At 47.2% G+C, this 24,913-nt stretch overlaps 1 protein-coding gene across 2 annotated transcripts in view; it reads right to left on the reverse strand.

Annotated features, from left to right (window-relative positions):
- The window catches only part of LOC125440723 (sodium channel protein type 5 subunit alpha-like), a 395,791-nt gene that overhangs the window by 119,056 nt on the left and 251,822 nt on the right, over nt 1-24,913 (reverse strand). For both annotated transcript variants that reach the window (XM_048510652.1, XM_048510653.1), the window contains exon 17: nt 7,603-8,070. In XM_048510652.1, coding sequence (XP_048366609.1) covers nt 7,603-8,070 — 468 coding nt within the window. The remainder of the gene's footprint in view (nt 1-7,602; nt 8,071-24,913) is intronic.

The raw sequence follows: 24,913 nt of genomic DNA on the forward strand, positions 1-24,913 counted from the left end.
CAGAAGCAAAACCCGCTAACAGATCCATACAGACCAACCATGGTGAGCAAGCACATGTTCGTAATCAGGGGTAGGAACCTGCGGCTCTCGGTGTTGGGACTGGTTATCAGCTACCAGCATGGCCAATTGGCCATGCTGGTAGGGGCTGATGGGAATTGTAGTCCCTGAACATCTGGAGAGCCGCAGGTTCCCTACCCCTGTTCTAATCAGAGAGAGGCAGGGATCCTCCACCAAAGTCTACTGCGGAGGATTGAAAAGCAGTGCGAAAACATGAACATTGCAAGGAATGTGGGCATGTTGGCCAAGAAATATCGCCCTTGTGAGTATTTGTGAAGTTGAGCCAACCGAGAGTTCCTCTGATCCTCCTGCCCAGGAGCAATTGAAACAAGGATGCAAAGGGTTAAAAAAAAAGGCCTAGCTAATCAAACTACAAGCCCTTTTCCTTATGCAAATAGAATCTAATTAGAAATGTCACGTTAAACAAAAGGAACAAGGAGACCACTTCCTCAGCCACTACATTTCCTCTGACAAGGGGTCTATCCTAGCGGATGCAGGTATTCTAGAGGAAAGGAGATGCTCGTATACATTTCAAAGGGATCAGTAAATCATCATCAGCAGTAACTATTTGGCAGACCAACCAATTAGAGGTTGTTGGTTTTTTTTGATTGATTGGTTCTCTTTTTTCTCTCTTTTACTCGGAGAAAAAAGAAAACAGCAGATAGGATCTATCGGAGATGAAACACCTGGAGCTGAGAAAAACGACGACCAAACGTACAGGAAAATATTTATATCGATATTCAATTCTGGGCTGCAGTTTCTAGGCGTTTTTTTTTTTAAATTACATGCAAACACAGAGCATCACAAGGGGAAAGCTGTCCTCCGTCAGCCGCCTGGTATAGGTGCAAAAACCTGGCCCAGGGCACCTTTGCTGCACCATCTGAGAACAGCCACAGTACTGGGTGGTAAAGAATGGGGGAAACCTGAATGGAAATCCTTGCTCTTGTGTGGCTGCTATACACCAGCGATTTAGTATTCCAATCAGCTGCCTGCGTGCACTAAATATATGCACCTTGCATTTAATTAAGAATCCTCTCCTGCTTCCCCTGATAGCTGGAACACCCTCCCAGAATTCTTATGTGATGCCATCTCTCTCTTCCACACCTCTCTCTCTCTTTCATATCTTTTCTCAAAGCCTCAGATGTACACAGAGGCATTTCTCAGAAGCAAGGGAATATCAGTCGCCCACTTCTGCACAACTGAAAGGGGCAAGTGGCGGATAACACACCCAAGCAGCCTTCTCAAGCGACAAGGAGCTTGTAGCCTTTGCGTGAAACAGCTGTGCCGAAGCAGGAACCATTATAGGAGAAGCCCAGCGTGCTATTACGGAAAGCCTGGAGTGAGAGGAGCCAATCAGAAAGCAGATCCATCTAAGACCTGCCCTTGTTTTTGGAAGAGGTCTGCAGACCCGATAATACATGAGCTAAGCTGCATGTTATAGTTCTCACATCCCATAAGTACCGCAGCTCAGGGTGGCAGCTCCAAGCACCTATTTTAAACTAGGAGTGTTTTGATGCTTGTATGCGTGATGACGTAGAGTGTTTTGCAGGCTAGATACACAAAGCTGTTCTATCGGGTCGCCTGCCTATATTTCTGAAGGAGGCAGCATTGCTCAGTTCTAATGGAACGATTCAGGAAGATGCATTACTAAAGAGAATAGGGGTGTGGACACACTGCAGAGAGTGTACATCATCTGCTGTGATATAAATATCTCTTGATGTCTTGGCATTGTTGCCTACTTTTGTAACACCACCTTCTGCATCAAAGCACCATGTTTAATACTTGTGCTTTGTTTCAGATGTCTGAAATCCTAGTCCTATTACATTGCTTATTATTACATTGCCTATCAATTGCATTGACTTATGCTGTGTAATTCACCTTCGGCCTCTGTAAGAAAGGGGGATTATAAATAATACAAGTAAATAATACAAGGAGCAGCAGTGGCGTAGGAGGTTAAGAGCTCGTGTATCTAATCTGGAGGAACCGGGTTTGATTCCCTGCTCTGCCGCCTGAGCTGTGGAGGCTTCTCTGCAGAATTCAGATTAGCCTGTACATGCCCACACACGCCAGCTGGGTGACCTTGGGCTAGTCACAGCTTCTCGGAGGTCTCTCAGCCCCACCTATCTCACAGGGTGTTTGTTGTGAGGGGGGAAGGGCAAGGAGATTGTCAGCCCCTTTGAGTCTCCTGCAGGAGAGAAAGGGGGGATATAAATCCAAACTCTTCTTCTTCTTCTTCTAAATAAAAAATAAATATAAAACTGGCTGGCAGAGTTCTCACCCTGGACTGCACACCGCCTCTCCAACCTCAGCACGTAGTCACTACTTACAGCTGGGCCCAAGCTAAAGTTTTGACGGGAAAAGAATTCAGAATAGCTCTGCTGGATCATACCAATGGTCAATCTACTCCAGCAACCTGTCTCACAATGGTGCCTGCCAACGCCTTTCCTGGTGCCCACCCAGTGTATTTAGAAGGTGTTTCTCAGCAGGACTTCTGACTGCCCACTGGAGATCTGGTTGGCTGTGCAGACTAAAAGAGTCTTGCTTTATTCTGTGGTTGCTGTCTCTGAACAGTCTCTGTCGGTTTTCAGTCTCTCTCTTGATCCTCATTCCCAGTATATTACTCCTCTTGTTCTCTGCACTTGGGTGTGTGTGTGTGTGTGTGTGTGTGTGTGTGTGTGTGTGTGTGTGTGTGCATTTTGAGGTTGTGCCCTCCCCTTTGTGTCAGAATTCCAAAAATGGCCGCAGGCTCCACACCAGTGGGAACCCCCCTGCCCCAGAGCTTCTGCCTCCCCCTCCCCCCATCTCGACTGAAAAACCCTAATTCTTCCCTCATCTGCATTTGCTGCTCCTCCCGGCAGCTGTTTTAGTCCTTTTTTTAAAAAAAAGAGGGTTTTTCTCTTGCTGGCTAAATGAGGCAGGCAATCAAGAGCGCGTTTCCAGCATGCTAACATAATGGCACCTGGTAGCAAAATCAAAACAAGGGCCCTGCCTCCTGCGTTTGCTCTGAATGCAAGAAAATTCCCACCCTGTTGTGTACCCCCCTCAGTATTACTGCTGTGAGAGAGTGGGTCCGTTGCAGGAAGTCGGTGTGGTGTAGTGGTTGAGAGCAGCTGGACTCCAGTGTGGAGAACCAGGTATGATTCTTCACTCCTCTATATGAGCAGCGGACTCTTATCTGGTGAACCAGATTTGTTTCTCCTCCACATGAAGCCTGCTGGGTGACCTTGGGCCAGTCACAGTTCTCTCAGAACTCTCTCAGCCCCACCTACCTCACAAGGTGCCTGTTGTGGGGAGAGGAAGGGAAAGGAGCTTGTAAGCCACCTTGAGTCTCCTTACAGGAGATAAAGGTTGGGTATAAATCTCTGCCCCTGTCTCACACACCTACACACACTGGCAGTTTGTTTGTTTGTTTGTTTGTTCATTCATTCATTCATTCATTCATTCATTCATTCATTCATTCATTCATTCATTCATTCATTCATTCATTCATTCATTCATTCATTTGATTTAATATACCGCCCTATCCCCCAAAGGGCTCAGGGCGGTGTACAATATAAAACATCATATATAAAAACATAAATATAGTGTAAACAACAGTTATATCTTACAACAGCATCCCACGAAAACCCTTACATAACCCTCCCAGGAAAGAATAATGGGTCCCGATGGTGTTAGGGACCCATAGGGAGCAGAGGGGAGGGGCCTGGGGGCCCTCAGTGGCTGGTCTCACCAAAGGCCCAGTGGAACAACTCGGTCTTACAGGCCCTGCGGAATTCCCCAAGGTCCCGCAGGGCCCAGACAGCTGGCGGGAGAGTGTTCCACCAGGCCGCATGGAAACCGTGAAGGCCCTGGGCCCAGTGGGAGGTCAGCCGCGTCATTGAGGGGCCAGGGACCTCCAGTAAATTGGCCTCTGCTGAACGCAGAGTTCGAGCTGGGACATATGGGGTAATGCGGTCCCGAAGGTACGAGGGTCCCAGGCCGCGTAAGTTACTACACACAAGCAGTGGTGTATCTACCTAGGGACAAGGGGTACCCCTTGTCCCCGGGCGCCACTCTTCTGGTCACGATGTGGAAGCATAAAACCCCTTGCGTGACCAGGAAGTCCTGCTGCCTCATCATTTTCGCGTGCCTCAACCTATCCGTGTCAGTCGAGGCACGCAAAAACGATGAGGCAACAGGACTTCCTGCTGCCTCCAAGCTCCCTCAACCCCCCCTGGACTCCCCCCTCCCTCCCTTCCTTCCTTCCCTCCCCAGTCAGAAGAGACTGCAGGCTGCTGGCTGGGAGCCCAGCCGGCAAGGGGAGGGGAGGTGGGCACCCTAGACCTTGCCCATGTCCATGGTGACATGGGGCGGGGGGGTCAAAGTCAGTGGGGGGTGGAGCCTGGGGGCATCAGGGGGCGGAGCCGGGGTGGCGGTGGGGCAGAACCTGGGGAGGCATCCTGGAGACAATTTGTCTCCGGGCGCCATTTACCCATGGTGCGCCTCTGCACACAAGCACCATTATTGTGTCTCAAAACGAGAAACAGGAATGCCGTGAAAAAATCCTACAGAATAGTTTCCAAAGGACTTCTCCCGAGATGCCGAAATCATATGAAGATGTCAAAGCAGAGACAAGATTAGTAGCTCACTTGATGCCTCGTCTACTGGCAAAATACGCTACTGGAAGCAGTTTTTTACTTTCCTTCGCACATCACCTTCAACTAACATTTCTGACTCACAGATTCTTGAGAAAGTCTCACACCAGGTAGATCAAACCAAGACACTTCTCCAACCTCTGAAATAGCTTGCATTTTCAGGTATGCCAGCCATTTTTTACAGTAATTACTCTCAAATGTGAAGCGGTCACAAGACAGAGCCGTCAAACTCGCAAGAGAGAACATATCCGCCTGCCAAACCAAAGTGTGAACAACGGTTCATCTCTGCTCTGCAAAGGTCTTCGGGGCGACTGTAGCAATAATGACACTTAAGTCAGATAAATCTACACTACACAAATTTATCAGGTGCAATCACACTCTCCCGATACCTGAACATAGAAGAGGGCAAGGCCTTGTTCTCTGCTACCGTGGAGGACAAGGCTAGAACACAGGTTTAAATTACAGCAGTGTAGGTTTTAGGCAGACATTAGGAGAAATTTCCAAATACTAAAGTCTGGACAGTAGGAGTCCCTGCCCCCAGATGCCAGCGTGGTAAAGTGGTTAGGAGCAGGTGGACTGTAATTTGGAGAACCAGGTTTGATTCCCCATTCCTCCACCTGAGTGGCAAAGGCTTATTTGGTGAACCAGATGTGTTTCCGCACTTCTACATTCCTGCTGGGTGACCTTGGGCTAGTCACAGTTATCTCAGAATACTCTCAGACCCACCTGACTCACAAGGGGGCTTTCTGCACTGACAGAGTTGTACTGGTTTCTATCTAGGTTCACCTCAGTGTATCCGCACTGCAACTGAGCTCAACGTTGTTTTGTCTCAGTTCCCACCCACCTCAGAATTGCGACATCCCTGTCGCATGGTTAAGTGAACTGCACCCTTTCTGCTGGAACAAAGTCGATGCAGCTTGAGCTTGAGATGCGGACGCATCGAAACGACACCTCATCCGTTCAACCAATCAGGATGCGCAGAACGGGAGAGTCGTGGCAGGCATGTAACTGTAAACTGTAAACTGTGAAAACTGTAAAAAAAGAGAATGCTCCCGTTTCCCGTGGTAACACAAGCTCCAATCACGATCAAGGAGCAAAACAGGCACCAAGATGATCCCGCCCACTTAGCTCGGTTCCAGGGGGCCAAGTAAGTTGCTGTGTGGACAGCCTGGAATCGCCCCCCACTGAAGGGAATTGAGTCGACCTTAGCTCCCTTCTGTAGTGCGGAAAGCCCCAAGGTGTCTTTTGTGGAGGGAGGAAGGGAAAGGAGTTTGTAGGTCACCTTGAGTCTCATTACAGGAGACAAAGGTGGGGTATAAATCCAAGCTCTTCTTCTTCTTCTTAAATGGTAGCAGGAGAAAAATAGAATAAAACACGGTCATTGGGCAATGACTTGATGCCACTTTTGGAAAGACCCAGAAGTGATGTCACACCTTTTCTAGGATTGGCCAAATGGGACGATTCCTAGAGAGGCTTAATGTCACTTCTGGGTTTCCCTGAAACTGATATGCTGTTGGCTGACAGCTTCTCCTATGACCCTTAAGCCTCTCCCAGTCTCCTGCTATGAGACAGCCCTCTGTTTGGAATGCTCTAGTTTGTCATTCCTTTGCTGATTAAGGGTTTGGACTGAATGGTCTATAACCAATTGGCCATGCTGGTAGGAGCTGATGGGAATTGTAGTTCCTGAACATCTGGAGAGCCGCAGGTTCCCTACCCCTGGTCTATAAACTCTGGAACTCTGTAATTCCTTGTTATCCTTTTTTTCAAACTGCGATGTTTTCCCTCCTCAAGAATTTTTATCTTTTTGTAAAACTGGAGGTGCCCGGGGTAGAACCTGGGATCCTCTGCACGCAAAGTGAGTGCTTTACAATTGAACCATAAATTGTATGATTGAATGGTGGATTCTCAAGAATGCTGCTGTTTATGTCACCCTCTATCATTCTTTCAGAGGCATACCGGGGGGGGGGAATGGCACCCGGGGCAACACCTGCTCTGGGTGCCCCCCCACCCCCTGTTCCCCACTTACCTTAGATGCCACCGCCAATCCTGGGCATCCTGGTGGGGCTGGCCCAAGGGGCTGGGCCAAGGGGCACCAGACAGGCCACAGCAGACTCCCAGCCTGGCTGCTCCTTCAAGCGCCCCCATGTGATCCAACGGGGGGCGCCCGGGGCCAACTGACCTTCCATGTCTCTCTGGCAGATACGCCACTGCACTCTTTCTTTCCTGTGTTTTATTGATGCTGCTCCATGGCTTTATACACTAGAGCAGTGATGGCGAACCTTTTCGAGACCGAGTGCCCAAATTGCAACCCAAAAACCCACATTGCAAAGTGCCAACACGGCAATTTAGCCTGAATACTGAGGTTTTAGTATAGAAAAAACGGTTGGCTCCGAGGTGTGCGTTACTCTGGAGTAAGTTTGGTGGTAGTCGGTGGCTTTGCTTTGAAGCAACCGTGCAACTCTTCCAAAGGGTGAATCACGACCCTAGGAGGGTTTGCTCAGAAGCAAGCCCCATTGCCAGCAACCGAGCTTACTCCCAGGTAAAGGATCGCACTTTTGGTTCTTTGCATGAAAATCAGTGGGGTTTAACAGCGCTTAACAAGGTTATCTACACTGCTTCCCCAAAACTAGATCTTAGGTTTAATGCTAATAATCAAGCCCAGTGGCCCAGGCCAGCCTAGATGTGGGGGTGGGGGCGAGACTCTGTTTGCGCGTGCCCACAGAGAGGGGTCTGAGTGCCACCTCTGGCACCTGTGCCATAGGTTCGCCATCACTGCACTAGAGGCAACTTCCACTTCAAGTCACGGGAGTCTGCATCTTAAATATCAAGCCACAAGACTCCGATCTTGCTATACCCTTGCCAACAGTTTGGCCATCATGTCCAAAACCGTACTGTTTCAGGTAGCGCTTACCTGGTCCGTTTCCGTGAACGTGCTCTGCTCGTCATCTTCGATGTCGGATTCCCCGACCGCGATGGGGACACAGATGGACAAGTCTGGGTTGGTCATGAAGTCGTCGTTGTGGTCTCTAGCTGCTGGCTGCGTGTCCTCCTTTCCGTCAGTCCCACCCGCGGTGTGGTTCTCCTTGCAGAGGTCCTCCTCTTTGCCCGACTCCGTGGCGGTGTGGTTGCTGATGCAGTTGTGAATGACGGCCGGGTTTTGAGCGACAAGCTTCATCATGGCTTTTTTTTCGGCCGTTGCCTTCGGTTGCCGAAGGACGCTGCAGCAGAAATCCCACATGGCCCGCCTGGCATAATGGAGCCCTCTGTTGATGCGGGCAAAGGCCAGCTGCAGGTTGTTCATCTCCCCATCCTCGTCTGGCGCGGAAAGGTTGTCGGCGCTGAATGAGCTCAGCAGCAAGGCAAGAAACAGGTTCAGCACCTGGAACAAAGTCAAAGAGTACCCATCAACCCGAGAAATAACATTCAGAGCAACTGACTTCAATGGTCTTGTTCCACGGTCACTTTACTTGCAATGGACTAATTTTATTGATTTCATCGGCTCTTTCTGCACAACCAAAGTAAAGCGATGTGAGGCAGGAAATAAAACATTTCCTCTGAAGGGTTCCCCATAGTTTTTCGCCCAAAATGTTTTATTTCCTGCCTCAAAAAGTTTTATTTGCATCCTGTTCCCTAGTAATGCTTTTTCTGAAATGGTTTTGAAAACATTTTCACTTCCCACACCTCCCGGACTTCCTTATTGGCGCCATTTTCCAAGCTCACATCAGCCATCTCACACAGTATTTTCATCAGTATTTTTTGTAAATTTTGAGGATCATGTGTCTGTAGCTTTGAAGACATGGTCCCTTGAGACTTGCAGAATGAGGCTTTGAAGCTTCATAGCATTGGACTCACACATCTTTAAAAAAAACAACCCTGGAACGACCACAAAATGGTGGCCAGGAATTGCTTCAAACGGGTGAGTGAAAACAAATGGGAGGACTGAAAACGTTTCGCAAATGTTTTCAGTGATTTGTGTGTAATGGGCCATCATGGTCAACCAATATCATAAGCTGTCTGGAGCTCGTGTAGGGAAGAGCAGCAGTGGCGGGATCCAAAAACTTTAGTAACAGGTTCCCATGGTGGTGGGATTCAAACTGTGGCGTAGCGCCAATGGGGTTGGGTGGGGCACGATGGGGGCATGGCCGGGCATTCCAGGGGCGGGGCATTCCTGGGTGGGGCTGTGGCAAGGATGCAGCCACTGCGCCAGTCCTTGGGCGGGAAACGAATGCACGCAGGCGCAGGCTGCCACGCACGCCGGTGCACCTCCTGCTAGACTGCTTCAAGTTCTGCGCGCTACTGCTGAGAGGAGGGGCGTAACTAAGGCAAAAATCACGTGGCAAAATCACCCATTAGTAACCCCCTCTCGGCACACACAAATAATTAGTAACCTTCTCTCGGGAACCTGTGAGAACCGGCTGGATGCCACCTCTGAAGAGCAGCATAATATAAATAAATAAATAAATAAGTCAGAGCAGATATCAAGAAATACTCCTTCATACAATGTTTAATTAAGTGTGGTAAGGGTCCATTGGAAGGTTGTGTCTATTAATATCTGTCAAGGACACAAATATGACATCAAAAAGCAGAATGCTCAAAAAACAGCGGGAGAACATTTTAATTTTCCAGGACATTCCAGGACATTCCAGGACATGCTGACCTAGGAGTGACCTAAGAGTCTTCTAACCTAAGAGTGATCTAACAGTCTTCTAACAGAGAAGCTTCAAGGGGAGATTACAATGTGATTTTAATTCATTCAGAAAATCAGAACAATGGGTGCCACTGGGGCTGGATGAGGGCACAGGATTTTTATCTCACTGTGAATGCTAATTTATTCCCCCTGAGCATTTCTCCCCTGTTCTAATCAAGTTCACAACACTCTGCGTTGCAACTTTGCATCCTGATTCTTTTCTTTGTAGGTGTTGGTAGATTGTATATTCCTCTGCCACAAAACAAAGAATTCCGGACCTTTTTTTGTCATAGGAACGCTCCGCCTGGGTCTTAGTGCCCACCTAGCCCTGCTCCCCTCCCCTCACACATCTGTTCGAAAGTAAAAACACAGTTTGGCATAAATGCTCTTGTATCAAAGTATCATGTTCAATAATGCAGAAAATAATGCTTTTGATAAAGTCAGCGTGTAAAAATGAATAATTCTCATATTCGTTCAGGACAATATTCCAGTGTGGAAGCATACAATTTTCTCAACCGCTGCACCTCAACTGACTGAATTAACACCTTTATGTGGAACAGATTATAGCCATAGTAGTCCATAATACCTCCACATATAAATTAAATCAGATGATGGAAGAAGAGTTTGGATTTATATCCCCCAATTCTCTCCTGTAAGGAGACTCAAAAGGGCTTACAATTCCCTTGCCCTTCCCCCCTCACAACAAACACCCTGTGAGGTAGGTGGAGCTGAGAGAGCTCCAAAGAACTGGGACTAGCCCAAGGTCACCCAGCTGGCATGTGTTGGAGTGCACAAGCTAATCTAGTTCACCAGATATGCCCACAGCTCCAGTGGCAGAGCGGGAAATCAAGCCCAGTTCCCCAGATTAGAGCGCACCTGCTCTTGACCAGCACTCCACGCTGGCTCTGGAGACAGTCAACAAGGGGTGAAGGGCAATCACTTTTGCCTAAACATTAGGGAGAACTTCCTGTCAGAGTGGTTGCCTCAGTTGAACATCCTTCGGTGGAAGGTGGTGGGATCTCCTTTGGAGAAGAAGAAGAAGAAGAGTTTGGATTTATACCCCCCCTCTCTCCTGCAAGGAGACTCAAAGGGGCTTACAAACTCCTTGCCCTTCCCCCCCCACAACAAACACCCTGTGAGGTGGGTGGGGCTGAGACAGCTCCAAAGAACTGGGACTAGGCCAAGGTCACCCAGCTGGCATGTGTGAGTGCTCAAGCTAATCTAGTTCACCAGATAAGCCTGCACAACTCAACTGGCAGAGTGGGGAATCAAATCCGGTTCTCCAGATTGGGTGCCCCTGCTCTTAACCACTACACCACACTGGCTCTGGAGACAGTCAACAAGGGGTGGAGGGCAATCACCTTTGCCTAAACATTAGGGAGAACTTCCTGTCAGAGTGGTTGCCTCAGTTGAACATCCTTCGGTGGAAGGTGGTGGGATCTCCTTTGGAGGGTTTTAAGGAGAGGCCAGATGGCCATCTGACAGCAAGGCTGATTCTGTGAAATTAGACAGATCGTGAGAGGGAGGGAAGACGGGGATAATGAATTGGAACTCGCCTCTCGCAGCTGTTTCATAGATGTCCAGGGTAATGCTGATCGCCTCTTTGGGGTCAGGAAGGAATTTTCCTCCAGGTCAGATTGCCTGGGGATCTGGGAGGGTTTTTTTTGCCATCTTCTGGCCATGGAGTAGGGGTCCCTGGGAAAGTGGCAGAGGGGGGAACTGCGAATTTCCTGCGTTGCGCAGGGGGTTGAGCTGGATGACCCTGGAGGTTCCTTCCAACTAGACAGACCTCTGCTAGGTTCAGCGATGCAATTATGATGAAGTGCAAATCCAGACATTCCAGCTTCTAGTCACATTACTTTGACTCAACCCTTTCTTTGCTAAAAAAACAACACCACCACAATCTTACAGCTGCAAGTCCTCATTTAATCAAGCCACCTGAAGACATACCTGGGCATATTCGATACTGTTAACCATCAGTCGTTTACCAACTCTGCATGAGTGCACACAACTCCCCGCTTGTCTATTTCCACAGCAGATAAGGAAAACGTCATTTCTCATGACTAGCTCAAACTCCTATACAATCGCTCCCTGGCTCTGCCCGATGCGACCCACCGCTTGGGAATCCAATGACCTACTTTGGAGGAACCTGGACATATGGTGAGAGAATGCTGTAATCATCGTAGTCTTCTTTCTCTCAAAATGAGGCATATCCAGTCTAACTTTACGATGCTAATAATAAAACGTTTCTAAGGTTCATTACATCTCTACAGAGGATGTAGATGCATTTACTGGGTATCCCCCAAATTTCCTATGGAAAGGTCCAAGCCCAAGGGAATCTACTACGATGCGACTCCCTGCCCTTCCTCCAAAAAAGCTCACTATAGAGTTCTCTCACGTATCCTCAGAACACATTTTAAGTCCTTGGCTTCTGAGGACTTCTGCGGTTAGGGTTATCAGCTCTGGGTAGGGGAATACCTGGAGATTTAGGGGGTGGAACCTGAGGGGGGGGGGTTGGGGAGGGGCTTCAATGAGGGAAAATGGCATAAAAGTAGTAGTAGTAGTAGTAGTAGTAGTAGTAGTAGTAGTAGAAGAAGAAGAAGAAGAAGAAGAAGAAGAAGAAGAAGAAGAAGAAGAAGAAGAAGAAGAAGAAGAAGAAGAAGAAGAAGAAGAAGAAGAAGAAGAAGAAGAAGAAGAAGAAGAAGAAGAAGAAGAAGAAGAAGAAGAAGAAGAAGAAGAAGAAGAGGAGTTTGGATTTATATCCCCCCTTTCTCTCCTGTAAGGAGACTCAAAGGGGCTTACAATCTCCTTTCCCTCTCCCCCTGCAACAAACACCCTGCGAGGTGGGTGGGGCTGAGAGAACTCTGAAGGACTGTGACTAGCCCATGGTCACCCAGCTGGCATGTGTTGGAGCGCACAAGCTAATCTGGTTCACCAGATAAGCCTCCACAGCTCAAGTGGCAAAGCGGGGAATCAAACCCGATTCTCCGGATTAGAGTCCACCCGCTCTTAACCACTATACCATGCTGGCTAGTAGGAGGAAGAGGAAGAGGAAGAGGAGATCAGGTTTCCCTTTAATGCATCTGTGCCCCCAACCTAAAGATTTGTGATTTTTCTGGCATAGAAATGAATGGACCAGTAGAAATCAAGAGGGAGAACATCACCCTGTTTACTTGCCAGAAGCTAACAGAAGCTCTGTCTTGACTGCCCTTCGTCAGGGGCTGGAGAAAAGAGGGTGTCAGCTGGGCTCTGTCCTCCTGCCAGAGACTCCATCCAGCCAACCAGGAGGAACACATTCCGACTGAATTGGCAAGGGCAGAGCCTGAATCTCGGGTGAGCTCCAACCCGCCAAAAACGATATTGACAGCAGAGACACTGAAGGGAGAAATGTACTAAAAAAATTACGCTGATTAGGGGCAGAACGAACGACAAGATGATGGTAGAGTACAAAGTACAGAAGATGCAGAGCCAGTGCGGTGTATTGGTTAAGAGTGGCAGACTTTGATTCGGAAAACCAGGTTTCTTTACCGTGAGGAGTCTCAAAGCAGCTTACAATCCCCTTTCTCTCCTCACAACAGACGCCTTATAAGATAGGTGAGGCTGAGAGAGTTCTGAGAGGACTGTGACAAACCCAAGGTCACCCTGCAGGCTTCATGTGCAGGAGTGGGGAAACGAACCTGATTCAACAGGCTAGAGCAGGGGCGTCCAACTCTGGCGCTCCAGATGTTCTTGGACTACAATTCCCATTAGGAAATTGCAAATGCCAGCAGGGGCTGATGAGAATTGTAGTCCATAAACATCTGAAGCGCCAGAGTTGGACACCTCTGGGCTAGAGTCTGCCATTCTTAACCACTCTACCGCACTGGCTCTCAGGCAAAGAGGGCAACAGAATCAAGGCCTCCAAAGATGACTGGAGTGAGCTGTGCGGTGTAGTGGTTAAGAGCGGTGGGCTCTAATCTGAAGAACCAGGTTTGATTCCCCCTCTTCCACCTGACACTTTCTGGGTGACCTTGAGCCAATCACAGTTCTCTCAGGACAATCTCATCTCCACCTACCCCACACAAGGTGCCTGTTGTGGGGAGAGGAAGGGAAATAGTTTGCAAGCCCCTTTGACACTCCCTACATCAGATAAAGACAAGGCATAACTCCAAACTCTTCTCTTCTTCTTCATGTATATGTAGGATAACAAATTGCTGTTATCTGTTATCTGATTTACATTGTGGCCAATTATGTATTGCAAGCCTGTGTGAGAAGGCCAGGGTCAAACGTTTCACAACAAACACAGCAGCCTATTTTATTCAGTTATTTCCTTTCTCCCCTCCCCTTCTCAGTCACAAAAACAGCATCCCAAAGCAGCTAACAATAATTAAAATAGAACCGAAAACAGCAACACTGGTACGTTTTGAAAGCAATCCAGACCGAGGCAATCACGGTCCCCGGCAGCACAGCATAAATTACCAATTTACACAACTATGAGCAAACGTTTTCTGAAGTGGGAACCACTTCACAGAGCTCCTGCAGAAAACGGGTCATTCAGAGTTCTTCCAGGAGTATTTTCACAGGAAGTGGGTATGATAAGGTGACCAGATTGTCACCTTTTAAAACTGGGACCAGGGTGGGCGCGCGCACGCACGCGCAGCCGCAGGAGCGCACTGCCTTTTGGGGCGCTTCCCTGTTTCCCACCCTGTGACAGGACGGGAAAAGGGGAGCGCCCCAGAAGGCAGTGCGGCAGCCTTCCAAAAATCGGGACAGTAAAAAAAACCCGCGGGACGTGGGACAAATTGGTTTAAGGCGGGACTGTCCCGCCAAAAGTGGGACGTCTGGTCACCTTGGGGTACGAGGACAGAAAACACCGTGCTCCTAGAGGGCATCTGCCTCCTACATTTTCAGTGCAGTTGGAGAAAGGTCTCAGCAGAATATGGAACAGCACAGGGGCGTTTATACGGGAGATGGTACTCTCTTTTCTTTCTCTTTCTCCTTCTTTTTCTTATTCAGCAATCAACATTATTATACAAAAAACTGATCAATAATCAAGAACACTATAATTTGCAAAAAACCCACCCCAACAACATAAATTACAAAGCTCTCAGAAATACCTAAGAGACTCAGCTTATTCACTCAAATAATCATAGAACCAGTAATTTGTTCCGTTATGGATTACATTAAAATCTACAATGTCCTGCTAAGGGGAAAAAACCCCCTTAAGTATAGGCCCCTTCCGCACACGCAAAATAATGCGTTTTCAAACCACTTTCACAACTGTTTACAAGTGGATTTTGCTGTTCCGCACAGCTTCAAAAAGCACTAAAAGCAGTTTGAAAGTGCATTATTCTGCATGTGCGGAATGAGCCATAGTTCCCAATTCTGCTGTAACTAAATCACTTATATACAAACAATACAATATAACATTTCTATGAAAATCTTTATCACATCTTATGTCGTTACATAACTTACTTGTGCAAGTTTTTCCAGCCTTATCTCTATTACAAATCTTAAAACTAATCTTATTCATAACACTTCACTCAGTATTTAAAACGCTAATTTAAAATTGTTTTCTTATAACTTTATTCGCCTTCTAGCGACTTTATAAATATCCTCATTGAGTTGCAAGCTTAATGATAGGTAAAAGGTAAAGTTTCCCCTTCAGTCGTGTTCAACCCTGGGGTACCACTGCGAGCAGTGATTTTATAGGCAAGTGATGACAAACCTTTTCGAGATCGAGTGCCCAAATTGCAACCCAAAACCCACTTCTTTATTCTAAAGTGCCAACATGGCAATTTAACCTGAATACTGAGGTTTTAGTTTAGAAAAAACGGTTTGCTCCAAGGCGCACATTACTCGGGAGTAAGCTTGGTGAAGCAACCATGCAACGCTTTGAATGGGTGAATCACGACCCTAGGAGGGTTTACTCAGAAGCAAGGCCAGCCTAGATGTGTGTTTGGGGTGGTGGTGGTGATTTTCCACTCCCACATATGACGAACTCTGTGCGCGCGTGCCCACAGAGAGGGCTCTGAGTGCCACCTCTGGCACGTGTGCCATAGGTTCGCCACCACTGTTACAGGCAAGTCATTTTTGCCATTGCTTTCCCCAGCTATTCTTTACCCCCTAGCTATGAGCAAGATACTCATTTACCGACCAAGAAATGGATGGATGGCTGAGTTGACCATGAGCCAGCTGCCAGAATATCTGACCCACAGGGGACTTGAACTCCTGACTGTGTGAGTGGCAGTGCAAGCACTTCACCACTACGCCAACAGACTCAATGTCAAATGTTTGTAATCCTCCTTGCTTCCCAAAAACACAATTAGCAGTTTTCATCCTTTAGCACAACTTTCCATGCTTTTATTATTCATCACTGCTGATAAACTTATCTGTTACCATATGCTCTGTTAATGTATATATCCAGTCCTTTATTGTTGGTATTTTCGGGGAATCCCATTTTTTAGAACGTAAAAATTCTTGCAGTCTGTGAAGCTGCAGTTTTTCACTCTCTGGGATATGGTACTCTCAAAGACAAACAGTTCTGAGCCCTGCTTGGTGAGAAACAGAGGTATGGTTGCCAATGTCCAGGAAACACCTGGAGCTCCCCCCCAATTACAGCTGGTCTCCAGATGACAAAGATTAGGGTGTTCGATTGAGGCAACCCAAATCTTAACCACAGCCACGCAGCATGAAAAACCCACAAAAGTCAGTTGATTCTGGCTGTGAAAGATGTCGACAATACAAAGAGATCCTCTGAAGATGCCAGCCACAGATGCATGCGAAACGTCAAGAGAAAATGCTCCTGGAACATGGCCATGCATAAGAACCTAAGAACAAGCCAGCTGGATCAGACCAGAGTCCATCTAGTCCATCTAGTCCAGCTCTCTGCTACTCGCAGGTGCCTTTGGGACCCACCAGGTGCCTTTGGGAGCTCACGTGCAGAATGTGAAAGCAAGGGCCTTCTGCGGCTGTTGCTGCTCCCGAGCACCTGGTCTGCTAGGAGCAGCAGTGGCGTAGGAAGTTAAGAGCTCGTGTATCTAATCTGGAGGAACCGGGTTTGATTCCCAGCTCTGCCACCTGAGCTGAGGAGGCTTATCTGGGGAATTCAGATTAGCCTGTACACTCCCACACACGCCAGCTGGGTGACCTTGGGCTAGTCACAGCTTCTCGGAGCTCTCTTAGCCCCACCTACCTCACAGGGTGTTTGTTGTGAGGGGGGGAAGGGCAAGGAGATTGTAAGCCCCTTTGAGTCTCCTGCAGGAGAGAAAGGGGGGATATAAATCCAAACTCCTCCTCCTCCTCTTCTTCTTCTTCTTCTTCTTCTTCTTCTTCTTCTTCTTCTTCTTCTTCTTCTTCTTCTTCTTCTTCTTCTTCTTCTTCTTCTTCTTCTTCTTCTTCTTCTTCTTCTTCTTCTTCTTCTTCTTCTTCTTCTTCTTCTTCTTAAGGCATTATATTGCTAAGGCAGCCTGGAAACTCCACAACACCCCAATACAAAGAGATGTTTGGAATTTTCCAGATAAGGCATCATTAAGTGACCTCTTAACATTCCCAAATCTTAACTGCATATCCTTAGTTCTTAATAAGAAGCTGCCCAAGAGGACTATCTTTGGGCAGCACAAGAAACCATACTAAGCGTTTGGCCTCCATTTGTCCTGAAAGCCTATTTAGGATTGTAAAGTTCAGCACTAACATCTTCCTCAATCAATGCCTTTATTTATTTGATTGATTGATCAATTGATTTTTATCCCGTCTTTCAAATCCATCCCAGGATGGGTTACAACAATCTAAAAATGCTTCCCTCACAAACCCCCCCCCCCCCCCCCCCAGCATCATAGGCTCATTCTGCACATGCAGAATAATGCACTTTCAAACTGCTTTCAGTGCTCTTTGAAGCTGTGCGGAATAGCAAAATCTACTTGCAAACAGTGCTGAAAGTGGGGTGCTGTGTGGTTTCCGGGCTGTATGGCCGTGTTCGAGCAGCATTCTCTCCTGACGTTTCGCCTGCATCTGTGGCTGGCATCTTCAGAGGATCTGATGGTAGGAATGGAAAGCAAGTGGAGTATATATACTGTGAGGTCAAAAGGTGAGGCCATCTGAATAGAGTAGCCTGGCATGTGAGTCACAGAGAAGTCTGTAGCATGGGAGTAACAATGAAGTTCTGAAAGTGGTTGGAAAACGCATTATTTTGCGTGTGCGGAAGGGGCCATATACAATTAAAATTCCGAAAAACATACCTAAAACTAAAACATACGTAAAACATACCTAAGACAAAAACATACCTTAAAAACATACCCACCCCCTCCACAACCCTCCCAAGCGCAGGTGGAGGACAAGTTCCGAAAAAGCCCAGTGGACTGAGGTTAGATGGCATTCCACAGAATTAGTGTAATATGTTTCCTGTGGTCAGCTTCAATCAGTAACGGGGCTGCGATATTCTGAAGTGGCTCTGAGATTGTAAATGCTCTTCACACATCCCTGGGTCGCATGTACTACAACGGTTTAGTCGGGAGGAACGGATGCCAGATCAGATGGCAGGTACACCTGGCTAAGGAGCTTTGCTTAATGGCTAGGAAAGCAGAGATCCTCAGATGTCCAAACACCCAATTCCGTGAACTATTCAATGTGCCCCAGAGCCCCGGCGGCTGTTTGCCCTCGATTCTGGGTTCCCTTTCTGCTTAATTACCAAACGCCGAGCCTAAGAACTATTGAGAAGCGGCATGACCTTAATTACACGGCGACCACTTGATCTGAAGTATCCTGTCATTATTAATCCATCAGGCCCTCGCTGTGATTAGCATGAATGCTTTTCGGCCTCGACGGCACACGGCTCATTGTCCAGTTCAAAATAACCCCCTGTCATCCTCTGAATGGGAGAGGCAGCTGTTTGAATTCAGCGAATGGACCAAAGCAATCAACCGAAGGGGCGGGGGAAGGAAAAGGGGGGGGGGACCACCAACAACCCTAACTGTACGGTAGTAAAATGACCTTTTCGCTTTCTGTAAGCGTATGTTCAGCGCAGAGTGGTTCCCAGCAGGAATGGCCCTAAAGGGGACAGGAGTGAGTGACCGCCGAGCATCAGTATCAAGCGGAACTACACTGGCGCCATGCCAAGTAGGTACCTGCCGTCTTTGGAAATTCCGCCAATCAAGGGGAATACAAAAGAGGGGGGTCAATATTTTATCATTGGAGGCAAAGGGGGTTTATTTATGTGTGCTCCCACAACATGATGCACCTGTGATTTCACTTTTAGGAACATGGAGAAGAAGAAGAAGAAGAAGAAGAAGAAGAAGAAGAAGAAGAAGAAGAAGAAGAAGAAGAAGAAGAAGAAGAAGAAGAAGGAGGAGGAGGAGGAGGAGGAGGAGGAGGAGGAGGAGGAGGAGAACAACAACAACAAGAACAAGAAGAAGAAGAAGAAGAAGAAAAAGAAAAAGAAGAAAAAGAAGAAAAAGAGTAGGAGTTTGGATTTATACCCTACCTTTCTCTCCTGTAAGGAGACTCAAGGTGGCTTACAAGCTCCTTTCCCTTCCCCTCCCAACAACAGACACCTTGTGGGGTGGGGGTGGGGGGCTGAAAGAGTTCTGAAGAACTGTGACTAGCCCAAGGTCACCCAGCGGAAATGGAGGAATACGGAAACACATCTGGTTCACCAGATAAGCCTCTGCCGCTCAAGTGGAGGAGTGGGGAATCAAACCCAGTTCTCCAGATTAGAATCCACCTGCTCTTAACCACTACACTATGATGGCTCCAAACTAAAACCTTGGAGAATGAAAATGCAAATCTCATTAATGAATGAAACATGGCACCCACCAAAGTAAAAAGCAGATAGGGACAATGACAGGCTAGGGATAGAAGCTGTCCGTAAGTCAACAGGGACAGTTGGATCGTATAAGAATTTTAGTGTTTTAGAAGAGAAGAGAAGAGTTTGGATTTATATCCCCCCTTTCTCTCCTGCAGGAGACTCAAAGGGGCTTACAATCTCCTTGCCCTTCCCCCCTCACAACAAACACCCTGTGAGGTAGGTGGGGCTGAGAGAGCTCAGAGATGCTGTGACTAGCCCAAGGTCACCCAGCTGGCGTGTGTGGGAGTGCCCAGGCTAATCTGAATTCCCCAGATAAGCCTCCACAGCTCAGGCGGCAGAGCAGGGAATCAAACCCGGTTCCTCCAGATTAGATTCACGAGCTCTTAACCTCCTACGCCACTGCTGCCTCTAGGGTTAAATGTTTTAGTCACCATCTATGGTTTTTAGTTGTTTGCTCAAGTGAATGGTTTTATTGTATTATCATCTGTTGGAAGCCACCCTGGGCCCATAAGGAGAAGGGCAGCATATAAATTCAATATAATACATGCTTTGCTTGGGCGAGAAAATAATAAAAAGCGACTTCTTTCTTACAGAGGAGAAAGCTCTACCTTAAAATCGAACCATCTCCCAAGAAAAATCAAGAGGCCAAGTCTTTCCATTTGTAAAGTCCCCACAGATATGGGGGAAGGTGTGTGTGTGTGGGGGGGGGGGGGAGGAGAATCAAAGCATTCAGAATTTTTTTCAGACCGTGAGAGGCAAACCTTTGCCCGACATACACTCAGATCCCTGAAAAAGATCTATCACAGCTTTGCACACACGGAAGAGATGTATTAAATTTGTCATGACTGCTGCTAAAAGTATCACATTTTTATCTTGTCTTTCTTCCAAGAAGCTGAGGGAGCATGTGATTAGAGTTGGCAGGTCCCCCATGGTCAATGGTGCGGGATGAGAGGTAGGGTTGCCTGATCCAGGTTGAGAAACTCCTAGAGATTTGTGGGTGGCACTTGGAGAAGACAAGGACCTCAGCAGGAAACAATGCCATAGAGTCTACCCTCCAAAGCATCCATGTTCTCCAGAAGAACTGATCTCTGTAATCTGGAGATGAGCTGTAAGACCAGGGAATCCCTACCAGATTGGAATCCCTAGCAATTGCCCTGTTCTGGATTTTATCTTTTGAAGCAGGTTAGGTTAAGGCAGTGGTGGGATCCAAAAATTTTAGTCACAGGTTCCCATGGTGGTGGGATTCAAACAGTGGCGTAGCGCCAATGGGGCTGGGCGGGGCACGACGGGGGCGTGGCCGGACATTACGGGGGCGGGCCTTAATAATTTCTCTGTTACTGTAAAAAACTCTTACTGTAAAAAAAAGTTCCTAATTTCCAGCTGGTATCTTTCTGTCCATAATTTAAACTCATTATAGCAAGTCCTATCGTCTACTGCCAACAGAAACAACTATTTCTCCTCTAATTGACTGCCTGTCAAATACTTAATACTTTCAAATACTTAATTTTGTTTCTAGAAATCAAAAGAAGGATACTTTCCTTAAACAAGGAACTTTACCATATTTCTAAAACATGTTTTTAAAACAGCCCAACAAGGAGAATTATCCTGTTTTCTGCCTTCGCTAACCAGCCACATAGGAAACAACAGGACTTTATGATTTTGGGACCTAATGGAATTTCTAACGGAAAAGCAGACCCAATTAGTGGCCCCCTCTCGGCACACACAAATAATTAGTAACCCACTCTCGGGAACTGGTGAGAACCTGCTGGATCACACCTCTGGGTTAAGGGGTAAATGACTGGCTCAGAGTTACCCAGTGAACTTTATGGCAGGGGGGAGATCTGAACTTTTGTTTCATCCAGCTGCAGACGGGCACTCCAATAAATCATGAGGGTTCTCTTCTGGCTCTCTTCTCTACCTGTACAAGCTTTCTGAGGAGAACAGGCCTACACAGCCAGGTCCTGAACATTGTGACTCATGTTCGATTTCCCCTCTGATATTAGAAGAGAAGAAGAATGTGGATGTATACCCCCCTCTTTCTCTCCTGTAACGAGACTTACAAACTCCTTTTTCCTTCCTCTCCCCAACAAACACCTTGTGAGGTAGGTGGGGCTAAGAGAACTTCCAAACTCTTCTTTTCTGGCGAACTGGGTTATTATTAGGAAGATCCTTCCTAATTTTCAAAGTCCTTCTATAATAATTATTATTATTAAGGCCATGTTTGTTTATTTTTACTTTTTTCTTCTTTTACTCCTTCTTACTTTCCTACAAATTTTGTGGGTAAAATAAAAACATTCTATTTTTTAAAAGTATGCCTTAGGGTTGCCAGCTCTAGACTGAGAAATACCTGGAGATTTTGTGGGTGGAGTCTGAGGAAGGTGGGTTATTGCGAGGGGAGGGACTTCAGTGGAATATAATGTCATAGGATTCTCCTTCCAAAGCAGTCATTTTCTCTGGGGGAATTGATCTCTGTCACCTGGAGATCAGTTGTAATAGTATTATCAAGGGTTAAACAATTTTAACAGACTAAAACCTAATATAAAGGATTACTTAAAGTTGCAAAATGCTCAATCAAGGCCTGTGGGAAACTCTGGTGAAAAATCTTTAGCAATTTCACAGAAATAAGGAAGGGGCTATTTCACAGAAGTAACAAGAACAGACTTAAGCCGACATCTGTTAGAAGAACTTTCCCAACTGCAACAGAGGAAGTATGAGTGTCTGTGAGTTAAAACGAAACCTACAAGTTGCTTCACTCACCACAAAGCATAGGTCAGAAGGTTGCTTAAACAGAGCATTCTTAATAGGCTAATAAATATTACATTTCACGCCTGGATGAATAAGGGGCGTCGATAATGAACATGGAAATGTTAAGGAGCTTGCTACATATGAGGCTTTGATATGTTCATGATGTGTATTAGGGGATCAGAAAGGAGGCGACTCCAACTACTCTTAGCCAATGGGGGAAAGGAGAGGGACCATTGTGTCATGGGAGTGAAGGGGAACATAATCAACTGTAATCACTGTGCTGCTTTGAGTGGAACAGGAAACATCACCTGCTCTGCTGCCTTTATTAATAAAGCTGCTTTAAATACTGGGTTCGATGAGTGGTTTCTCCTGAACCTGACAGAGCGGGCTGCAAAGAGTCTCTTAAGAACCTGATAGAGCGGATGACTGAGAGTATTTATAACAACAGGGGGAGATCTTCAACAACCACCTGGAGGTTTGCAGCCCTATTACCGATAGCAGGTATACCCATAATATGTGCACCTGCTTAAGCACAGAGTACATTTCATATCCCCCTTCTTCACCTGGGCCTTTCAAGAATTCATTTTTAATAGCTGTGGAATATTATCCGAGCACACCTGCGCCCGTATAGAGCAGAGTTGCTTTTTCAGTTCTGGGTATCACGTATCACAAGATCTTTTGTGTCCTAATCCAGCCATTTTACAGCACATACATCCAGAGGGCATTTAGGAGCTCAATCTCGTAACCAAAACAAACCGAACCTCAGATATGATTGTTTGCTGTTGTTTTTAAGCAGCCTGCCTTGGAGACGCACAGTCTCGCATTTACGCACTTAAAGCCATTTTTCCACACCATTTCTCGACATCGCCACCTTACTACTGAGCTTTTCAAACATCGCTCTTTATGCACAACTCATGTCCTGAGGTTTCTTCCAGTGCTGACAGAGCAGAAACCAGTCACGGGAGCTGATGCTCGCTTTCGGATTCATCTTGAGTAAACAAAAATGTCCGCAAACATTAGTCCGAACTCTAGAATGAAGGTCCACAGCAGATCAGGCCTCGGGCTATACTCTGTCATTCCCCGATAGAGCTGCCCGTCTCCAGGCAGGGTGAGCTTGCCAACTTCCAGAAGGCGGCTGGAGATCTCCTGCTATTACAAATGTTCACCAGGCGACAGAGATGCATTCGCCCAGAGAAATGGCTGCTTTGGAAGGATGCGTTGGACATTGCAAGTGCCAGCCCCCCACAGTCATGAAAGAGTTAACTGCCTGTTTGTTTGCTCACATGTAAGAAGAAGAAGAGTTTGGATGTATATCCCCCCTTTCTCTCCTGTAGGAGACTCAAAGGGGCTTACAATCTCCTTGCCCTTCCCCCCTCACAACAAACACCCTGTGAGGTAGGTGGGGCTGAGAGAGCTCTGAGAAGCTGTGACTAGCCCAAGGTCACCCAGCTGGCGTGTGTGGGAGTGCACAGGCCAATCTGAATTCCCCAGAGAAGCCTCCACAGCTCAGGCGGCAGAGCGGGGAATCAAACCCGGTTCCTCCAGATTAGATACACGAGCTCTTAACCTCCTACGTCACTGCTGCTCCTATGCCACTGCTGTAACCAGAGAGTTAGATTACCTTGTAACTAAGAGGGTGTCAAGTTTGTAAGTTCCTTACGCGTCTTTTGCATAATTAGTAAAAATGCTTGTTTGACCACCGGGTATCAATGAGGATGTGCCGCGACTCAAGAAAGAGCAAGTTTCGGATAAAAGATTAATTTATCTTTGTTCCCCTGAGTCACCTGTTTTTCTCTTCTACTTTTGTCAGGTGTAGCCACTTTGTAGTTAAAATATAGCAGAAAAATTGTAGAAAAACGTAGAAAAGCTTAGAAAAGTTGTTCATTGTTTTCTAACCGTTTAGCATGATTTAGCAAATAATCTTTTTATGAAATCTCGCTCTCAGTGTGCTGGCTCTGTTTGCTTTGGTTACGTTACTCTGCTAAATATGAGTTATGAATATTAATATCATGAAACCCAACAGGACTCTATGAATTTTATTTATGTTTATTTTATTGCATTTATTACCCTGCCCTTACCCGGTCAGAGACAGGCTATGGCATTACACACACTGAAGCCCCTCCCCTTTTCACACCCCGCCCTACTCAGGCTCCACTCACAAACTTCCAGGTATTTCCCAATCCGGAACTGGCAACCCTGAGGTAGGGGGATCTCCTGGAACTATAATTGATCCCAGCACCTACAGAGCTTAGCTCTCCTAAAGAACATGGCTGCTTTGCAGTGTGGAGTCTATGGCTGAGAGGCATTGGTGGGATCCAATAATTTTAGTAACAGGTTCCCATGGTGGTGGGATTCAAACTGTGGCGTAGCGCCAATGGGGCTGGGCGGGGCACGACGGGGGCGTGGCCGGGCATTCCAGGGGCAGGGCATTCCTGGGCGGGGCTGTGGCAAGGACGCAGCCGCTGCGCCGGTCCTTGGGCGGGAAACGAATGCACGCAGGCGCAGGCTGCCACGCACGCCGGTGCACCTCCTGCTAGACTGCTTCAAGTTCTGCGCGCTACTGCTGAGAGGAGGGGCGTAACTAAGGCAAAAATCACGTGGCAAAATCACCCATTAGTAACCCCCTCTCGGCACACACAAATAATTAGTAACCTACTCTCGGGAACCTGTGAGAACCTGCTAGATCCCACCTCTACTGAGAGGTCTCCCTTCCCCTCCCCACCCTTCCAGATCTCCAGGAGTTTCTCAGCTTGGAATTGGCAGCTGTACTCCCAGAAGACTCTCCTTCACCCATTTTGTGAAATGTCTTGGGAGTGGGGGGGAGAAATCCCAGGAACCCCAGAACAGCTGTCAACAGGGCCATCCTAAGCAGTTCTACTCAGAATTCAAGGAATTCCCTTACTGTGTTGACGGGGATTTCTTCATGCCCAAGTTGAGGCACCCCGTCCCAAAGCCTAACAAACACACAACATTGCCAGATTCCCCCTGGGAGCCCGCCGCCAGCTCCTG

The sequence above is a fragment of the Sphaerodactylus townsendi genome, linkage group LG11 (assembly GCF_021028975.2).
Source record: "Sphaerodactylus townsendi isolate TG3544 linkage group LG11, MPM_Stown_v2.3, whole genome shotgun sequence".
Taxonomy (NCBI): domain Eukaryota; kingdom Metazoa; phylum Chordata; class Lepidosauria; order Squamata; family Sphaerodactylidae; genus Sphaerodactylus; species Sphaerodactylus townsendi.